Source organism: Dermacentor variabilis, chromosome 9 (assembly GCF_050947875.1).
Source record: "Dermacentor variabilis isolate Ectoservices chromosome 9, ASM5094787v1, whole genome shotgun sequence".
Classification (NCBI taxonomy): domain Eukaryota; kingdom Metazoa; phylum Arthropoda; class Arachnida; order Ixodida; family Ixodidae; genus Dermacentor; species Dermacentor variabilis.
This window is the reverse complement of record NC_134576.1, coordinates 43054413-43075314: the sequence shown is the minus strand read 5'-3', so window position 1 is coordinate 43075314 and position 20902 is coordinate 43054413. Positions and strand designations below refer to the sequence as shown.

The window sequence follows — 20902 nt, the reverse complement described above, 5'->3', positions numbered from 1 at the left end:
ACTAAATTACCAGCCATGCTGTCACGCGTGTACACAGAAACATCAACACATCTTAATCGATGACCGCGGAAACTCGCTGTCAACACGCTGCACTGAGGAAACGTGGCAGCAACTGTGAGCGAATTGTCCTTCGTGCGGCCGCACGCATAAGTACGAACTATGTTGGAAAAACAGAGCGGCACCGTGGACTCTGGAGCCGCCCCAGATAGCTTTCAATATAAAGCGGTCCAGCTGGGCGTGTGCGGAGTAGAACGCGTCACCCCTTCCCACCCTCCCCTTGAAGCCATGCGCGCGACGGAAGGCGACACGCTTTCCCCTCACTTTCCTCCGTTTTGTGCGCGAGATTGTGTCGCGATCGCCTGCTTACCCTCGCACGCTTTCACACGCATATAAAGCATGCGGCGCGTGGACGATATTATCACCCTTGGACTTTATACGAAACCTCATGACCACGCCGTGGCTGCGATTCCCCTGGGGAGTCCATATAATTGCTATCGCAATAATAACATGGCTGGGAGCTTTCCTTCGTACGCTTTTGTAGTGAATTCTGGGCAACAAATGTAGTATTTCTACGCGAATACCATTTTTCATTAATTATACCATCGTAATTGAAAGTCCCTGTTCATCCTTCACACGAATGTTGACAACCCTACATACTCCCAGCTGGAAGCCGGTGCTGAACCTACTCGGAGCCGCCCACGCAGCAAGACCAGCATATTGCACCCTTCTCTCATCGGCGTCCTGTTCGCGGGTCTCGTAACTGCGGCGGTGCCAGCAATGGTCGGCGCTGCAGGCGGTCGCCTGGCTCCTCACGACCTCCTACCGGACCAGGAGCTATCGTCTGGATGGCGTCAACCGGAGCCACTCTACAACGCCCCTCCGCATGTCTCGGACGGAGGAGTGTTGATCGAAGACCCGTGCTTCTGCGACCAGCAGCCGCGCACAGTGGCTACGGCACCATCGGGTGACGATGCTCGCGATGGACGCCTGAATATTGCGGCAGGATCCATCGCCTGGAGCAATGTGGCGCACAGTTGGGCCTTGTTTGACTCACCGGGGACACGGCGATCCGTAAGCAATCTGTTTGGCCTATCGGTGATGCAGCTGTCGGTTATCGAGAAGGGAAATCGAATATGAGTCGACGTTATGTCATTTGACTCACCGGGGACACGGCGATCCGTAAGCAATCTGTTTGGCCTATCGGTGATGCAGCTGTCGGTCATCGAGAAGGGAAATAGAATATGAGTCGACGTTATGTCATAAAGCCTGTATTTGCAAGCCAACTGTCCATGAAGCCATTTACTTCTCTTTTTTTCCTCTGAAATTTGGCCCGACACCGGACCACTGACGCTAAGCGTACTGGCCGATAATGTTCGGTTTCCGGTAGTTTTTTCCTCGATGCAGCACTTGTTCTGCTTCGCTGCGCTCTGTCGGCGTACGAGCTCTTTCATGGAGTTTCAATTGTACGTCATCAGCTCAAACGCACTGGGGAACGCATAAAACCCTCATCCTCTTCATTCAGACGCCAGGAGTGTCAGGAACGCAGCGCTAACCGCACTACACTGTCAAACCGCATGTATGATGAAGGCGCGAAAGAGCCTGTGTACCATTGATAAAGAATGTACATTTAGGACGACCAAAACACTACTAAAATGTTTCCCTGGTAGGTAAAAGTCTTCTTGTTTACATCGCCTTTACTTTGCGTTGCGAGAAATCTACGAATTATGCTAATCTTTTACCGGAAAAAATAAGGCGCCAAAGACACGTATGGAAACGCGCTCCAGAGTAGCTAACGTATGCCAATGCTATAAAAAAAAACCTTCTACCGTAACAGATGCCTTAATTTGGAACAAGTTTGCTCTTTGGTCGCTACAAAAATAAAAAAAAAATGAAACAAACGCTGACTTGAATGCCAACTCGCGGAATCCTAAAGTGCGCCCTGTATAACACTCAAACGTAATCGCCTGGGTTTTGCTAGTTCATATTAGAGCAGGGTCACAGCAGTGAAAAGAAAAAAATATTACTTTCCGATTTTCGCACCGAACAATGTTGAATTAAATTATAGGATTTTATATGCCAAAACCCCTTTCTGACTGAGGTACGCCGTAGTGGGGAACCCCGGAAATTTAAACCACCTAGAGTATTCTAACGTACACCTAAATCTAAGTACATGGGTGAGCTCGCATTACGCCCCCATCGAAATGCGGCCGCCGTGGCCGGGATGAGATCCCCCGATCACGTGCTTAGCAGCCTAACACCATAGCCACTAAGCAACCATGGCGGGTCCGAACAATGTTACAAACGAAGCTGCGGCATTATATAGCAACAACAAAACCAATGCCAAATACATTTGCCAGAATGTGGCATTGAACACTGAAGATATTTATATAAAGCAAAGTTTTGGGTACGGGCTAGTTGGTATCCCATGGTATCAATCGTCACTTACATCGCACACATAGACGAGGGACAAAAAGGATGACAACAGCGCTTGTCTTCGTCGTCCTTTTGTCAGTCGCCTATGTATGCGCTATAAGTGACGATTGATTTATATAAAGTTTCTTGTTCCGTGGCGTAATGCCACAGAAAACAGTGCCGGTGAGTGGCACTTTGATGTCACAGTACAGAGGGTCATACATGTACGTCGACTTGTTATATGTGTACAGTCCTGTGTTGATCAATCATATGCGTTGACGTACTTTGCGTGAAGCGAGCAGAACAGGGGATAAAACGTATTTGCGGTAAAAGGCCAACAGCAGAGAGGTAACAGCAGTGGGCATGTCTCTACACCAACCGTAAAATGCTAGCGCTCAAAAGAAAAAAAAAAGAAAGAATATGACACCTTCTAAAACGCAGTAGGAATGTTGAGATTTGCTTGCAGGATGTATGCTTCTGGCATTGGCTGGACAAGAGCGTATTAGATCTTGCTTCAGGGAACAGGCGTTCGTCCTAACTGCACGTGGGTACCGAATTATCGTCTGCTCAGAAAAATTCTAACCTGTGCCTTACAAATCATTGTTACTCACATTTATGTAGATATTACACGTAATTTCCAGACATTATGCAATGTAGGCGATAAAGAACACTGACATATATTTTTTATTCTTCATAATATTCCGTTTTATGTGAATCATTAAAAAATAATGGCAGGGCTCAGACCGCCTTGAATAATTAAAAAAGTCATTTCCACAACCACTTTCGGTTTACTTTCCAGAAATTGACTGAACTGTGAGTTCGTGCTGGAGAAGATGGTCAATCGTGAGCGGGTCATCGCGATATTCTGACTCACTCCGGCTCATTCGTTGCCTCCTATGCTGCTATACTTTGCCAAAATCTATTGACCTGTAAAACAGGTGACCGAACGTGTCAGAGCGAATGCCAGAAGGGCAGGATATCGTGGAGCCACGCGACCACCGTCTGTGTCGTGACGTCACGACACAGATGGTGGTCCCGTGCAACAATACCGAAGCTGGCTATAAAAAAGCAATTACATGAAATTGTGTAGGGGGTCTGGGGTGCGCCAGTATTTTTTCTGGGCTTTAGAGGTCTAAGACTGTCATTTGTCGCAAGAAAAACTGGTCGAGGATGTTATGTCGCCCATCCTTTAAAAGTGGCACTGCCCTTAGAATGCATAATGGGCACTGTTATCTGATGCAACGTAAACTTAAGGTTGTGTTTATTATAAAGAGCAAGCCACTCCACTTGGTCAACAACGAGCAACGCTGTGTGTGCCAACTGTTTTGGCATTTAGCTCACACAAACGCTGTGAAAAGAGAAGAAAACAAGTGGCATCGTTTCGACCCAAACCCACTGTACGAACGAATTAAACCACGCGACCGATGAGTAAAGCTCACCCACTGACCCTGTCTTTTGCGAACCTGTGCGAAACTCGCGCCCTGACCTTTACTTCGGCCAACATTGGCTACACAAGCCACCAATGGTGAGTGCTATTTTTTTCTTAGCAAGTGCTACATACCGAGCCAACGGCTGATGCTTTATGCACGCACCCACGGTTCGCGTGAGTGAGCTTAGATTTAAGCGCGGTTATATCTTTACACATTTTGGGATTCTATCCGTTATCTTATGCAATGAACATCTGTGATGCCAAACTTCGCCAATGAGTATATTGTGAAAAGGTGCGCGCCGTTCTTCAATTAACGTCCTCGATGCCAACTTGGTAATCAGGCGTGTCGACAGTCACATTAGCCTACCTTACAGAGGATGAAGGCGAAAGCCTACCTGCTCTAGAGACATTCATTGCTTTACTTCAAGTTCTCGTTTGAACGCGACGTTAATTCTTCTTACTGTTTTATCGGACGTAACCTCATCTATCGAGGAGCCTTAACTCTAACTTCAGTTACTGTGTGTTAACTATTCCTTCATTAAAACCAAATGTCGTAGTCTCGACTCCCACCGAAGGTCGTGGGTTCGCGTACCTTAATCACCTCTGTCTCAATTACGTGCGCCTTAATTTACTTCGCCCTAATTAACACCAATGGTCGAGGGTCCGACTCCCATAAAAGCTCGTGAGTTCGCGTGCTCTAATTAATGCCATCTTAAATACGTTTGCCGTAATGACCATCTGTTTAACCGATACTAAGGTCGCGGTTCCGATTCCCACCAAAGGTTCGCGTTATATAATAAACTATATTGTCACGTGGTAGTGACGTTAATGAACACAGTAAATGCAGGCGCGTTTCGCGCTGTGCGATAAGATTTGTTAGGCGGCGAAACGTGGTCGCCCGATAAATATAAGTACACGTGTCAATATCTTGTTGCCTTTACCTTCGTTAACATCGCCCGGATTAATCCCAAATGTCGTAGTTTCGACTCCCACCAAAGGTCGTGTGTTCAGGTGCCTAGTCACCGCTATCTCAATTACCAGCGCTTTAATTTACTTCACCCTAATTAACCATAATGGTCGATGCTTCGACTCCCACGAAAGTTCGTGGGTACGCGTACTTTAATGAACGCCATCTTGATTACCTGTCCCTTAATTACCGTCGGCTTAATCGACACTTAAGGTCGCGGTTTGGATTCTCGCCAAAGGTCTTGGGTGCACGTGATCTAAGTAACCATGTCTTGGTTACCTTTGCCTTTGTTAACATCATCCGGATAATTACCAAATGTCGCAGTTTTGACTCAAACCGAAGGTCATTGGTTCGTGGACATTAATTACCTCTATGTCAATTAATTGCCTTAATTTACTTCGCCCTAATTAACACGAATCGTCGAGGGTACGACTGGCAAGAAAGCTCGTCGGCTCAAATTTTGTTATTAACGCCATCTTGACTACCTGTGCCTCAATGACATTCGGCCTAATCGCCACCTAAAGTCGCGGTTTGAATTCCCACCAAAGGTTTTGGCTTCGCGTCATCTAATTCACCATATCTTGGTTGCCTTTGCCTTCGTTAACATCGCCCGGATTAATAACAGATGTCGCAGTTTCGACTCCCACCAAATCGTGGGTTCGCGTGCATTATTTACCTCTAAATTACATGGACCTTAACTTGCTTCGGTTTAATTATCACCTTAATTCGTGGTTTGGACTCCCACCAAAGGTCGTTTGTTCGAATGCCGCAATTAACTATCTGTAATCTAACTCTCCGTTAATGAACTTCGCTCTCATTAAAACCAAAGGTCATGGGGTCGACTCCCACTAAAGACCATGGTTTCGTTTGCCTTAAGTAACTCCCTTTAAATTAACTGCGCATTAATTAACTTCGTCCTCGTTAACACCAAAGTTTGTGAATTCGACTCCTACCACCCTTGGTGTTAGAATGAATTTCTTAAGGCACAGTTATTTAAGGTACAGTTAATTAAGGCACTCGAACCAACGACCTCTGTAACGACGCAGTGGAATGAGAATGTCAAGTTAAATTCATTATTGTCCCGTATGCGCGTACGCTTTTGTCCTCATCCTCTTTAACGTACACTAAAGTGTCGGTCAACATTTTCATTGCCCTAGCATTCGATCGACAATTTAAGCACTTTCCGACTGGAATCTATCGAGGTAATTTTTTTTTTGTATGTTTGTACCTAACCGCTGTCACGCCTTCCTGTGTCACTGGGTTGTCAATGGTTGTCACGGGGTGGCCAGGCGAAGGTAACAGCGTTAGAAACACTCTGACCAAGTCGATTGGCTGAGTCTATGCGAACGTGTAAATAGGTGCCGTACTTCATCGAACGTGTTTCACGCTGACATTGGTCACTTTTGGCGATAGTCTGGGTAGGCACCACTGTTCTGAGAAACTCTTTGACTCCGATTTCGAGCCTATGTAACCGTAGTGTTTAGCTGGAAACGCTGACTGTAAACCCTATGCACAAAGGCGAGCTTTCTGGCCGAAACGCGGCCTCTGAGGTGTGCCGAGCCCGGAGGTTTGTTATTGTTTCGCACTTTTAACATTTAAGCCAGAGAAGATTTTTATTTATTTATTTACAATACTGCCAGTCTCTACTGAGACCATAGCAGGAGGGCACTATATATATGCACATAAACAAAGAACACTGATAATGTTAAGTATGAATACATGTATAACGTCAGTTTTGCACTTTAAAACATGAACAATTTTTACTACAAAATGTATACACCAAACAAAAGTACATGCGAACTTTAAAAAAAAAAGTAAGAAATGGCAATTGAGGTATTCTACAGTGCATACCCGACTACATACACAGGACACAAGTACATGGTGGTTTGCACGATCAATAATAGCACTAGCATTTTTAACTTGCTAAACAATTTTTTCAATTTCTAATTCAAACTGAGACAGTGACTCTGTGTTAGTGGTGAGAGGCGATAACATATTCCATTCACGGATGGCAACCGGAAAAAAGGAATATTTAAACGCATTATTAGTACATTTATATTCTACTAAGGTGTTTGCGTGTTTGTGCCTGGTAGGTCGTGTTTGTGAATAAGAAATGTAATTTGAAATGTCAATTTTGAAAGAATTATGCAGAAGTTGATAAAGAAATTTCAAACGTGCCTGTTTCGCTCGTGCTTCGAGCGTAAGGAGCCCAGAAATTGCTAGAAGGTTAGAGGGAGAGCATTCACGTCTAAATTTGTTATGGATAAATCGAATGGCCTTCCTTTGTACTGTTTCTATTTTCTTTATGTTAGTTTGGGTGTGAGGGAACCATACAGTGTTTCCGTATTCGAGGATCGGCCTAACAAATGTTTTGTATGCTAGGAGTTTTGTTGACAAGGGTGCGAGTTGAAGTGATCTGCGAAGAAAAAATTAATTTTGCATAGCAGATGAGGTAATGTGGTGAATATGCTCGTCCCACCTTAGGTCTGACGTTATTGTTAAGCCTAGATATTTATATTTTTGTACTTTAGTCAAAACTGTACCATTTATGGTGTAGCAGAAGTCTGAAGGTTCTTTTTTCCTCGTTATGGTCATACATGCTGATTTTTTTACATTGATTATCATCTGCCAGTCTGAGCACCATTTCGTAATACTACTAAGTGATTTGTTAAGGGAGTAGTGATCTTGATCATTTTTAATTTCTCTATAAATGATACAGTCATCCGCGAATAACTTTATTTTACAGTCTATGTTAGTGGTTATATCATTAATATACACGAGAAATAACAAGGGCCCAAGCACGGAGCCCTGTGGTACTCCTGACGTAACTGGTACTATATCCGATGTTGTATGTTCGAAAATAACAAACTGACACCTATTAAACAAAAACCCACGAACCCAAGCAACAATTTCTGTGTCTCCGATAATGCTTTTTAGTTTATTTATTAGTTTGGTGTGACAAACACAATCAAACGCTTTAGAAAAATCAAGTAGGATTAGGTCCGTTTGGCCGTGATTGTCAATACCCAGCGCGAGTTCGTGTATGACTTCTGTTGATTGAGTTATGGTCGATAAACCCCTGCGAAAACCATGCTGGTTAGGGGACAGGATGCCTTCGTTTTCAAAAAAAATTGTTAAATGTTTTAGAATTATATGTTCGAGTAGTTTGCATGCCGTGCTCGTTAACGATATTGGTCTGAAGTTTGATTCAACGGATTTATCTCCCGACTTGTAGATCGGAATAATTTTAGATATTTTCCAATCTTTGGGTAGTTTTGATGTCGATAGGGATTTACGGAAAATAAGGCCGAGGTATCTGCTGCACCACTGTGCGTACCTTTCAAGAAGTTGGTTGGGTATATTGTCCGGACCACATGCTTTTTTAGTGTCTAGGGCAAGAAGAAGGTTAAGAACACCAGCGTCTGTGATAACGAGTGGGTCGATAGTGGAAACAGTCCGTGGAACTAAGTCCGGCATGACGCCATTATCGTTTGTGAAGACCGAACGAAAGAATTGGTTATATCTGTTGGCTTCATCCGCTTTTTCACTTGACGAGAGCTGAGTTATGAGTGTGTTTTTTTGGCGAAAGTGGTTCCAGAATCTATGTGGATTGTTCTTTATAAAGCTGGGGAGTACGGTGTTGAAGTAATGGTGTTTCGCTTCTTTCGATTTCTGTTTGAAATTTTTTGCTGCAAGCGCTAGCCTAGGGGTCTTAGATGGAGTATTGCCTGTTGTCTTGCTAGCTGTGCGTAACCTTTTTAGTTGGCGTTTTGCATGTATTACTTCCCGAGTAATCCATGGGTCATTTTTCAAGGGTTTTTTCGATCTAACAGGAATAAAATGGGTTACACAGTGGGACACTATGTCTTTAAACGCATCCAGACAACATTTATATCTGACAAAGGATCTGAGGCCAATGCCGAAAACTCTTGGAATTCGTGAGATAAATAGGTTTGTATGTGGGCGTCATCTGCTTTGTCGAAATTGATTATAGTTTGGGCTGTGGTTTGCACTGATATTTTGTAATCTAGTGGTAAGATACACATCGGAATATTGTGATCGGATATTCCTTCTATTACTTCTAACTTCACTTGTTCTAAGAGAAAGTTACTACTTAGTAAGATCAGGTCAAGTATACTCCGAGACTCGTTTTGCACCCTTGTGGGGTATTCCACAATTTGGCGCAAGTTGAAATTTAACATCATATCGAGAAGGGCTTCTGAAGCCTTTGTTGTGTACTGCATGGTAGACCAGTTAAGGTCGGCAAGGTTAAAATCACCCATAAGAATAACAGGACAATTACGAGCATGTTGCTGCAAATATTCTTGTATGGCAATTATGCATTCGTGTCCACATACGGGGCTTCGATATAGGCAACCAACAACTATACTTGTGCCTTTAGTGTTAATCTTACAAAAGATTGCCTCGGCATCAGCTACCTCTGGAAGAATGACCAGTGGGATTGATTTCTTTATTGCTAGCGCCACGCCTCCACCCCGTGATTGCCTGTCTTTGCGAACCAGTACATAGTTTGGGGGAGTGACTTCATGACTTGAGACTGACAATGATAACCATGTTTCGGTGACTGCCACTATATCTGGTTCACGATTGAGCAATAAGTTTTCAAATGGCTGCACCTTATTTAAGATACTTCGAGCGTTGACGTTTAACAACGTTATTTTTTCTTGCGCTGGTATTGGCGTGTTGCCGGGCGGTTTACTTCGTTTTTTTCTTTTTTCCACGTTCGCGTTGTTTTTTTGCTCCATTTTGTCGTGCTTCTTTATTTCTACCCTGTCATTCTTTTCGTCATCCCAGATGAAAATGCGGTTGTTAATGAATAGTTTGTTGTACGCTAACGACACCTTGTCTTTATTTTCGCGGTTTGCCTGTGCACTGTTCCAGAATTTCTTTCGGGTCTCTCCAACTTTTCGCGAAAAATCTTCCCCTATTGAGAGGTCTGATTTCTTTAGTTTAAAGCAGTTCTTTAGTATGACACTTTTATCTCTTGCGTCTAGTAATTTAAATATCACAGGCCTCGTCTTGTTCGGTCCTCGTCTTCCTAAACGATGTATGCGCTCAATGGCCACAGGTTCGAGTTCAAGGATTTTTGTGATTATTTCCTCATTTACGGCCTCTTCTAGCGCTTCGCTTGTTTCTTCTTCCATTTCTGGTAGGCCATAAACAATTAAGTTTGACCTTCTGGTACGGTTTTCGATGTCGTCCATTTTTTCTTCAAGACTCTTAATTACCTTATTCATAGAAGCCATTTCTGTATGACACGCGGTCACTTCAGCTTCGAGTTTCGTAATGAGGTCAAGCTTGCTCTCTATATCCCCTAGTCGCTTTTCTTTGATATCTTTAATGTCGGAAGCAATTTCGGTAAGTTGTTTGGCGATTTGCTCGAGGTCAGGGCCGGGGTTGCTTTCAATATCTCCGCCCATCAACAATAGCTTCTTAAAGTATGTCATGCATGATTAACACACACAGCCATATACTGCCATGGGCACGGCAACACCAGCAAGAAACGGTCACTTGAACGGAGGCATTTCCCAAACCGTTTTCTCACCTGCAAAATGTAGACGAACGGGCAATTTAAGACAAAAGGCGTGCGCTGTGTGTGTTTTGTATCAGGGTATTTTTTTGTGTGTGGGCTGTCATTCTCAAAATGCCGAGAAATAACTGTGTCAGGAATGTAAGACAAGGTATGAGCTACTTTAGCGATGGAATGACGTGGCAAGATAACCAGCGCATACCGCATTTCATAAAGCAAGGCGCGGCATACACATATACCTAGATATATACCGAAACTTTCGCTTTTGGACGACTTCACCGACACCGACAGCAACGCCGGATTTTCTGTGATACGAGGCCCTTAAAGCTATAGTGAAGAAAAAGAGGGACAAAATTATCTATTATTTAGGTACTGCCACCCTGCTTGGGCTGTTCTCAGCGGATTATATTTTTAACACAATTCCTTTTTGTGCTCTCTATCAACTCTTCCATGTCAATTCCACTGCCTCTTAACTGTTTTGTACTCGTTGCCTACGACGACCAAAACGTTTCGCCGGTTATATAGGTGCTTTGGAAGAACTTATCAATTGCCCAGATATACCTAATGTGGCATAGACTAAAGTGTCGTGAAGCTTTGCAGAGAGCTTAAGACATTTGTGTCAGCTCTTCCAACGCTTATACATGGGTAAATCGGAGAGGACAAAACGTACATCAGCAAATATTCGCAACAAGATGATGCACGCGTCTGCTGCAGCTAAAATCTGGAAACCATCCAGCACATCCTAATGAAATGCGAAGTTATGCACGCCTTGGAACCCGTAGGTAACGTACACGTTCCGAAAGCGCTTTGATCTAAAGTGAATGGAATGATCAACCAGACAGCAGTCGAAATGAGCAGGAGACGCTTGAAATATTGGCGGAGAAAAATCAGGCGATATTCTGACAAGACAAGATCTGTGTCAGGCATAGGAAGCGATAGTAGGTCGATATAACAGTTTTAAGGAAGAACAAAAAAATAAGAGGAACAAAAATTAAGGAGTTGTAGAAAAAGTGCAAGCACAATATTAAAATTATGGGGCTTACGTGTGATAACCACGATATAATTGTGCGGCACGGTGTAATGGGGGACTCCAGAAATATGGACCACCTGTGGTTCAATAACGTGCGCCTAGATCTAAGTACACGAGTGTTTTCCCATTTGGCCTCCATCGAAATGCGGCGGCCATGGCCAGGATTCGGTCCTGCGGCGTCAGGAGACCAACACCATAGCCACTAATAAACCACGCGGGTAAAATGCAAGAATAAAAGGCACGTATAACATACGAGATTAATTCAAGCAAGCTGGTTGACCGTTTCTCAGCACCCTCTTTCAAAGGGGGTGCCAATAAGTCATAACCGCTATCATCACCATGTTGAAAGTCGCTAGATAATCACCCAACCAGAACTCCGTTGGGAAGGCCCACTTTGCGGATGCATTGATATTCAGAACGGACCTATCGAGTTAAGGTGTTTGGAGTAGTTATTGAAAAAGAAGAGAAGAAATCGATATAACCAGGGTCATTACAGGCTTAGGTGACTCTAGAACATCATCGATTGATGTTTTACCGAAGAGAGCAATGATCAAGGATATGTAGGCAAATTCCTACACTGTAACAGGTGTAATAAAAGCTGCTTGGCTAAAATACGCAAGCTAACTAGGAAAGCGAGCAAAACTGCCAGACTGCAATAGTTGTAACGAAACCTAATGAGCTTAAGAAGACTACGTGACTAGTTGTCGCTGGCCCGCATTGAAATGAATTCAAATATAAATTAGCATTCGTCATGATTTACTCAACACTGAATTGATAGAATGTCTCTAAGCAATGTGTCTGCCGAGTCCATTGCTTTTTTGTATTCTACATATTCTACCCAGCTGGTTTCTACGAAAAGTTTAAAGAATATACTGGACGGAAATTTTCAAGCCTCAATAGCAGAAAGGTGAAAAACTAATGCGCATTCGGTGCACTTTGGTAGTATGAACCACACATTCCACTCGTTTGAAATGGACTATGCTTCTAAGTAGACTTGGGGGTGGACCTTTAAATTCGCGACAATCTGCGACCCCAAAGCTTTCTGAAATGCTGGGTATGTGTTAAAACTTGTAAATGGAGAGCAATATTGTCTTTTTATGCAGAAGGGTGATGTAATGATGTATTCAATCGCAGGATGGCTTTCAAAGTCCTCACAGTGACTGTAGGCGGAGGTGCAGTTCCTGTAGGTCAGATGGCTTAAAAGTCCCTGCCCAGTGACCCTGCACGAAGGGCAATTTATTTGTCGTGTCTGTTAACCTGAAACGCAGACACTCTTAAACCACTGGTCTCATTTTCTATATAAAGTGAATTGCGGTGAGCAAAAAAACCGTGAGTGTGCACGAAATATGTTCATCAGCCTGCTAATATTATCCTTTACGAAATATGCCGGGTATTTTTTTATCGTGAACAGAATTATTAACAGTCAGCCCTTTCCCTCAGATGAATCAGCCTTGAAATAGGTTACTCGCAGAGGCTGACATTATATTCACAGAAAATCAAAACGAAGATAACAAAATTTACAAATTTTCGCTAACAAACATTCAAGCTACGTACTTTATGACAGATATTCCAATTTACCAATTGTAGCCCGTCATTTCGAAAGGGATATCCACCTTGAACGAGCTCTGAGGATGAAACCACTTCCGGCAATTGTGTTCCCAAATTTGGTGACGAAGTGCATTGATGTTAGAATTTTCGGGCTTGAATACATAACAACGAGTTTTGCTGAAAACTCAATGGATGCGCAGAGCGTTTTTGACGCTATTTGCACAGCGCGTATATGAAAGCTGGTGCCGGATTCAAAATTACTTACAAATGAATGAGCCTTTTGAATTAACTGTATTCCTTTCGTATATTGCAATGTATCAGGAAAGTAATTAGTTTTAATTTTCATTCATAAAATTTAGTTGGTCAATGATGCATCTTGATTATTAGTGTAAGTAATGCTTGCCTTTGAGTAATCCCGCTTAACAAGTACATTTGTGCTATATGCCACTGGAGGAATTTAAAAATTCTGTTACCGCTAAAATAAAACACGCGATCGTTACTTCGTTAGTGAAGCAGACGCTCCTGTAATTTAACTGACCGTGGCAATTCAGCTCGTACTTACGTAAATTCCAGCTTCCGCGTCCTCGCTTTCGACCGACTTCATGTCTCTCAGTAAATATTGTTACAGATTGAATATTTCGCAAAAATATACTAAAAGATAAAAATGCATTCTTTGCTGCGCATCCTTAGATACGATCCAATAACAGCCATATTTCAGTGCAAAACAATAAGGCGTACATTACCGAATTTTACGCAGATGTGGACCGAGTGCATTCGCCACTACTACACGTACTGCACTCCCCGGGCGATGTTGTTCAACTACGAAACAAAAGAGAGCGCGCGCGTTCCAGCAACAGCGGCCAGCTATGCAACCACGACTCCAACCTGTTCGGCATCGGGCAACCGTGCCTGGAGAGCTGCCTGCGGCGCGACCGTGTCTACGACATATTCTTTGACAATGCCCTCCTGCAGCCGTACGCCGGGTAAGCAAACGCAACTTTGCGACTCTGCGGTGTACGCTCTTTCTGTCAGTACCAGAAAGGGTCCCAGAAACATTGTACGCGAGGCTAATTTACGGCTACCAAGCAAGTGATGCACTGCACACAATATAAGGGCAGAAAGAGAGACGGGACACAGTCCGGACTTTCAACAGTTTACTGCATGAAGCGCCAGAAATCCAATATACAGACAAAATAATCATATTACTTCCCCCCCCCCCCCGGAAGCGCAAGAACTTTCACAGTTCTTTTACAACCACAACCACACAAGATGTACTACACGTTTTTATTTCATAAGCAAATGAACATGCGAGTGTGGGACAAGGGAAAGCTAATGACACGACCATTGTAAGCCCACCGCGCCAGACATTAGTAAAACAAACTGAAAAGCGTGGCATGGCCCATCTGGGCGGGGTACATTCGTCTCGACGAGCTCGTTGGCCACCGATGCCACTTGAGTAATCGTCATCGACGGCGCCCACGGACCGAGACCCTCAACGAAAGCCGAATAGACACGCACTTGGCGCTCCCCTAAATACCACAGAGCGCAGGGAGCGGAGGGAACCACCGGCGCCACATGAGCGATCGCACATAACAGTGGCGAGGGGCTTTAAGCCTCCTTCGGCGTTGCCATCTTCCAGGAACCGCTGCAGTTATTGTCCACGCGCGCAGCAATAGGGCGGGTGTGAAGAGATTGAGAGCATTATGTTGTGCCGATTAGTTAACAGGTGGCCTCTCCGGACGCGTAGCAAAAGAACCTCTTCCGCGTGTGACTTCTGTACCGCTGATCTGGCGTGTAAGATACGAATGTGCGTCCTTGGGGTCTCTGCACGGGTGGTGTGAATTCCGCGATGCCGGCGTAGCGCTGCCACTATTACTTATATGTGTTGGCATTTCATGGAGCCGCGGTTTCATAGAGCCGCATGAGAAACACCGGTTTTCAGTCGGATCTCCGGCGCCTCTGGGAGTGTTTTCTTTTTCTTTTTCTTATTGTGCTTAAGAGTCATGGTCGACGTTTTGCTGGGAAACGGTTGCCCCGTGCACCTCCCTGGCAGGTTTACTCTAAAACCAGTGTTCTTGTATGGCGCCACACGGCATTCGTCTTCTTCGTCGCTTCGCGAAAGAGTTACAGGACTGGAAACATAATTTTGACGGTTCCCCGCCTCCACATTCTCCACATGTGCTTGGCCCGTGGGTATTTTATTGCATACGCTACGTTTATATGTCGTTTCTTCGAACTTCTGAAGAAAATGTGTTTGGTAGCCCCTGCTACTTTCCTGTTGTATAATGTGTAAAATTGGTGCGGATTCTGCACTGTGAACGCTTTAAAATGTTTCTGAAATGTTTGGTTGGTTGACTAAACCATTACGCAAGGAAATTCTAAGAAACATATTAATTGGTGAGCTGATTTTCCAGTCACAAATCCAACCAACGATAATTGATTAGTAAGTAATTGGTGCGGGGTATTGGGTATAAAGAAGGTGGCTCCAGTTTTCCGACCGTTGTCGTGGACCTCACTGTGGACCGCTCTGCCGAGGTGGGGTTAGATTATGTCATGCAAACTAACGCTGTAACTTTTTGTATCCGATAGAACCTTGTAACCACGCATTTTTTGTAATTTATTTGCAAATACAAGTTTTCTTCGTCCACACATAAGCGTCAGCGCCCTTCTTGCCGCAGTCACCCATTAGCCTACATGTGCAGGCTGTCTCTGACGGTGCATTCCGGACGCCTAGACTGGAGGAAGAACAGCGCATACACGCTTCATCAATAATTGTTTACGTCATTACAAAACAAAGCAGAAAACCCAGCAATAACAAGCGACAATGAAAAGAACAAAGCAAAAAAGTGGGGGTGATGACAATAAAAAAACGACACCAATAAAAACAAGCCACACATCTTCATGAAAACAACACGCAGGAGGAGGATCGAAAGCCTGGAAGAACTTGTGCAATACCATCGCAAAAGGCAACTTCTTGTCTAAATGGAAAATTGAAGGCGTACTTATGCACTTGGCAATATTTCGTCGGACAAATAAAGTTTCCGTAAGTTCTAACTGTGCTTTAACACGTGTTCTTGTCGTGACCTCAATTTGATCTAAATGCCGTGAGCAGCGGCAGTCTGTTAATCTTTCCATGATTTCTTACTGCGATTCAGGAAAATTCCGCAGCGGGCTAGTTGGTTGGACATACTTAACACCGTTGCGCAGAACGACAAAGGGACAGGACAGGGGCGCTAAGGTGCGCTCAAGTGTTGTGTGTTGTTTTCTCGCTCATGTGACTTCGTCGCTCTTGGCAACAGTGTTAAGAATTTCTCACTGTGCTTTATCCCGTGTTCTTGTCAGAACCTGAATTTTATCTAAATCAAGTGAGCAGCCCTAGTTCCGTTAAGGCTTAATGCCCATCGTTGTTACAGTGAGACGGCGTTCTGTTGCGCGATCATTATTGCAACGACTGGTTTAGCGTAGTACAAGCTCCCACAAGGTAAAAGAACACGGCAAACTGTATTGAGACCGATTTCGTATATATTTTTACATTCTTCTGTGCGCAATGCCTTCTGTTGTTTGGATAATAGTGACTAAATTTGTCAGAACTTGCCAAGACGAGAACACGATGTTCCCCCAGTGCCAGAACACGATGTTCACCCAGTGCCAGATTACTTCCTCATTCACGCTGCGGGAGATTTATTGCATGTACGGGATACCTGCATTAGCGACTCAGCTCTTTCTTTCTGCTTTGGGTTTATATTACTTCTACTTTTGTAGTAGGCCCTCAGAGGTACTCAGGACTAGCTGCAAGGGATATCTGACTGCACGCAGTCGATCCAACTAGGCCCCTATGTCTGGTTCGGAGAGGATGTTTGGAGGGATTTTAAACGGGTAGTCAGAACAATATTTATTCTTATGAACGTAGAATCGGCACTTTCCTGTCGTAACAGGTTCTTCTTGGTCCTTGAGGTATAAGTACAGAAGGCAGCTGATAAGTATCTTGGTGAAATGAAGCCTCAAATCCAAGAATTGAATTTTTGTGACAAGAAAATTATGGGCGATTTCTGGCGATTTGAATGCCTGAAGAAAGCATCTAAAGCAGCCTTCACAGCACCCTTCACACTGTAATAGCGCATTATATCCAGCGTTTCGTGTGGCGTTCCTGTCAGGCAGTGCAGGAAAGCCACGACGCAGCGGAGCATGCGAGACCACAAGCACACCCTTTCAAAACCGAACTCCAAAGTGCTTTATTTGGCGCGTGCCCCGTTGCTCCTGCCCGGCAGTCACCACTGGTGTGTGGACCACTACATCTGCCCGCTCAAGTCACAAGTTAAAATGGTCGGGTGAAACCACACGATAGCCGCTACGAGTGCACACAACACTATCACCAGCATCACGTGAAGGAGCAGGTGCTGCCGTCTGAGAGGTTCGCTCAGGTGTTGCTGCCATTTGTATTGGGTGGTGAGGTTGAAGCAATGGAGTCTCCACTCACATTAGTTCGAAAGAAACTAGATGTCTGTGATTTCGGTGCGGAATTGTTCCATGCTCTGTTTCGACTACAAATGACCTTGGACGCTGAGCGCTGCTCAAAACTGTGGCACGAACCTGATATGTACAAGTCCAGGCCTCTTCGCCCGCTTCCAGTGATGGCACATCTGTTACCAGATGACGTCGGTCGAACTCCTAAGCAGTCTTTTTCTTCGTAAGGTTCGTCTCTAACTACTACCTCCTCCTTTACTGGTCAGGGCGGACGAAGCTGCTCGTCCATCTTTAGGAGTCGAGTTCATAATCGCCTTCCCATTAGTAGTTGAGCAGTGCTAAAGCCACTCACGCCGGGTGTGTTCCTATAGCTAAGAGTCATGTGAAGATCTTACGCCTTGCGGAGGAGGTCTTTCACAGTGCGCATCATCCTTTTTTCCTCCCCAATAGACGGTGGGCAATAGGGGCTACGGTGATTTGGTCGAAGTCATAGGTGGCAGCAAATGCGGCAAATTCGCGTGAAGAGAACGGTGGACCATTCTCCGACCTTATCTATTGCGGTATCCCGTGTCGCGCAAACAGGGTCTTCGGCAGATAAATGACCACTAGAATCGTTGTCCTCTTCAGCGTCATGACCTTAAGAAGGTTCTTCTTAAACCTTCTTAACTGCCATGAAGATGGTGCCATAAAGAAGATTTGGCCGTTAAGGTGAAACAAGTCCAGGCACAGATGTTCCAGGAGCGGCCAGGCACGTTGGTAGGGAGGAATTGTTCCTCTGGATTCACTCGCCTATGGGCGCATTTTTCACAATTGGCGACGAGAGAAGTGATCTCAGCCGCCATACACGGCCACTATACAGACTCACGATCGAGAGCCTTTGTTGCGACTTATGTCTTGATGTCCTTCGTGTAGACGCATTAGGACTGCTGGCCTCAGTGACGAATCGATAATGAGGCGAATGCCCTTGAGGAGAAGGCAATCACAAAGGAAAGTTCATCCTTCACTGACAAATACTTTGATCCGTGAGGAGGCATCGTTGACTTGTTTGGCATGGCGCGCTGGCAGAACGAAATCAGCGCGATGCACTGTCTATCACAACTCTGCCCTTTCCTGATATCCCCTATCTTCACAGGCAGCACATCTGTAGCAGAAGTAACGAATTCTGTAACAAAGCATTCCACAGTGTTTACTGAATTTACATTACGAGGGGCGCGAGACAGTAAATCAGCCATAGGCCACAATTTTCCTGGGACGAGCATCAGCTGAACAGATAAGGCATTGCCTTTAGCTTGAATCTTTGCACCAACGGAGGAAGCACAACTTCCATCTTGCAAAACAGGTAATGACACGAGAGGAAGGTGATTAGTTTTTACAGTGAAGGTGATCCCTCTGATGAACTCGTCAAACCTGTGGATGGCCCATGTTGTATGATCCACGCGGTATGATGATCCAGGCTATGGTGAGCATTAATTTTGAGGCAAAGGCTACAGGCCTGCACTCACCAAATGGTTGTGATTGCAACAGGACTATTCGAAGTCGAAAAGAGCTGTTAGCAGCCGAGATTGTGGTAGCATATGACTAGTACTAGGACAAGCAGCGGTCCTACGTCAGAGGTGCCTTGACTTTTGTGAATGCTGCTTCATGTTGGTGCTGCCAAGTCCAACTAGTATTTTTGTTTAGTAGGCTGGGCATAGGTGGACTGATTTCAGATACGTGGTATAAACCTGCCAAGATGATTTACCATTCCGAGTAGATGTCTGAGAGCTTTAAGACATGCGGCAGATGCCTTTGCACGGATTGCTTCAACCTTGCCTGGATCTGGCTTGATGCCTTGTGGTGAGACAATAACGTCTGGGAATGAGACTTCGGAGACCACAAAGGAACTCCTCTCCTTTTTTAAAGTGATGCCTGCCTGCCTGCAGAGTCAGCACTTGCTCAAGCCTTGCACCATGTTCCTGCTTATCACTTTGAAACAGAACAACATCATCAGTCATATGAACCACACCACCCTGACCTTCTAGAATCTGTGCCATTTGTTTTTTAATGTACTCCAGGACACGTGATACCGAGGTGCAGTCGTGAGTAACAACAGTGACCGAAAGGTGTGATGAAATTTGTCAGTTCATGAGAGTCCGCCGACAACTTCACTTGGTGAAACCCTGCGATCGCATGCAGCTTCGAAAAACCAGCTGCATCGCCGAGGAGAGCAGAATTGCTCAACAGTAGGCAGAATGTCACGCTCTCTGAGAACCACCTCATTCAGTAAAGGGAGGTCATCGCTCAGACGATACTTCCCATTCTGCTTAGGTACACTACCAGACCGGTAGACAACACAGTTGACTTATCAATCCGACAAGTGACGCCTTCGCATTCAAGGTTCTCCGGTTATTGTCGAACAACTTCCCTCAGAGGGATAGGTATCCGTCGAAGAGCATTGAGTGAGAATACTAGAGCATTTTGCTTTAAGATAATTGTGTACTCACCTCGCAGTGCCCAGGCCACACAGCAGTTTGGCACGAAGAGTTGACTCAGGAGTGTTCACGGCATTAAGGAATTTGACGACCTAAAGGGCCTGGACAGCTGGTAGCAATGGTACAAAGCAATGGTGCGCAAAGAGATTCAAGGACGAAAAGATGGTGAGAGCTTCTTTTCCCTTGCCAATATGGACGTTCTAGATACGAGCCCCGCGAACCGAGCGGTTGACCTGGGAGTCCCGTCAAGACTGCGTCATTGTTGTCGTTGTCGAGCTCGGCCAGGACTCAAAGCCAGTGACTTGGGACTGCATCAACTCCTAAATCTACTTTGAATTTGTTTGTATATTTGTCGACTGACATCCATGAACATGGCTTTGGCAGCTGACTCCATAGCGTGCAGCTTGATGGCACCGAGTTCCGTGTGCTTAGATATTCTGGAACGACAAAGTTTAGCGAAATTACCTTTTCTACCGCAAGAATTCCAGACCGAGTTCCGTGCTGGGCACTCAGATCGTGCATGAAACGTGCGACCACCGAAGGGACAAATTTGAGCTTCGCGCTGGCAGCGTTCTGACTTCACGTCGATTGAGTGAGCTGTTGTGGTGTCCATACGCTGTCACGAAGGAAATTTTCGACCTTTTGTGGCAGCAGTGTGGATCGCGGCTTGCGAAGTAGCCTGCGCGAGTGAGTGTTACCTATGAGCTTCCTCGGACTCACGAGCTCGAGTCCAAGCTGCTTTGAGAGTGACCTTCGGGGGAGCGGCACAGCTGGTCTGAGAGGCGTCTCAGGCAAGCGACAACGAACCTTTTCCGAACCAAGTGTTTTTCAAGCGCCGTTGAAGGGTAGTTGCATCGTTTGACTTTCATGCAGAGTTTTAGGCATGTAGGAAAGAAAACGGTAGGAGAGAGCATACCGCAATGCAATTAAAGCCAAACATGTCGGCCTAACACGTGATCGTACGTCAAAGTACGCGGTTGGTTTTAGTGTTGCCACTTGTGAGGCAGAACGACGGCAGGGCAGGCGAACA

At 45.0% G+C, this 20902-nt stretch overlaps 1 protein-coding gene across 1 annotated transcript in view; it reads left to right on the top strand.

The window, feature by feature from the left end:
• LOC142557994 (uncharacterized) overlaps window positions 1-20902 on the top strand; it is a 41258-nt gene that overhangs the window by 7447 nt on the left and 12909 nt on the right. Inside the window, exons 2-3 of the mRNA XM_075670166.1 lie at window positions 664-1071; window positions 13695-13920. Of these exons, the coding sequence (XP_075526281.1) occupies window positions 664-1071; window positions 13695-13920 (634 nt within the window). The remainder of the gene's footprint in view (window positions 1-663; window positions 1072-13694; window positions 13921-20902) is intronic.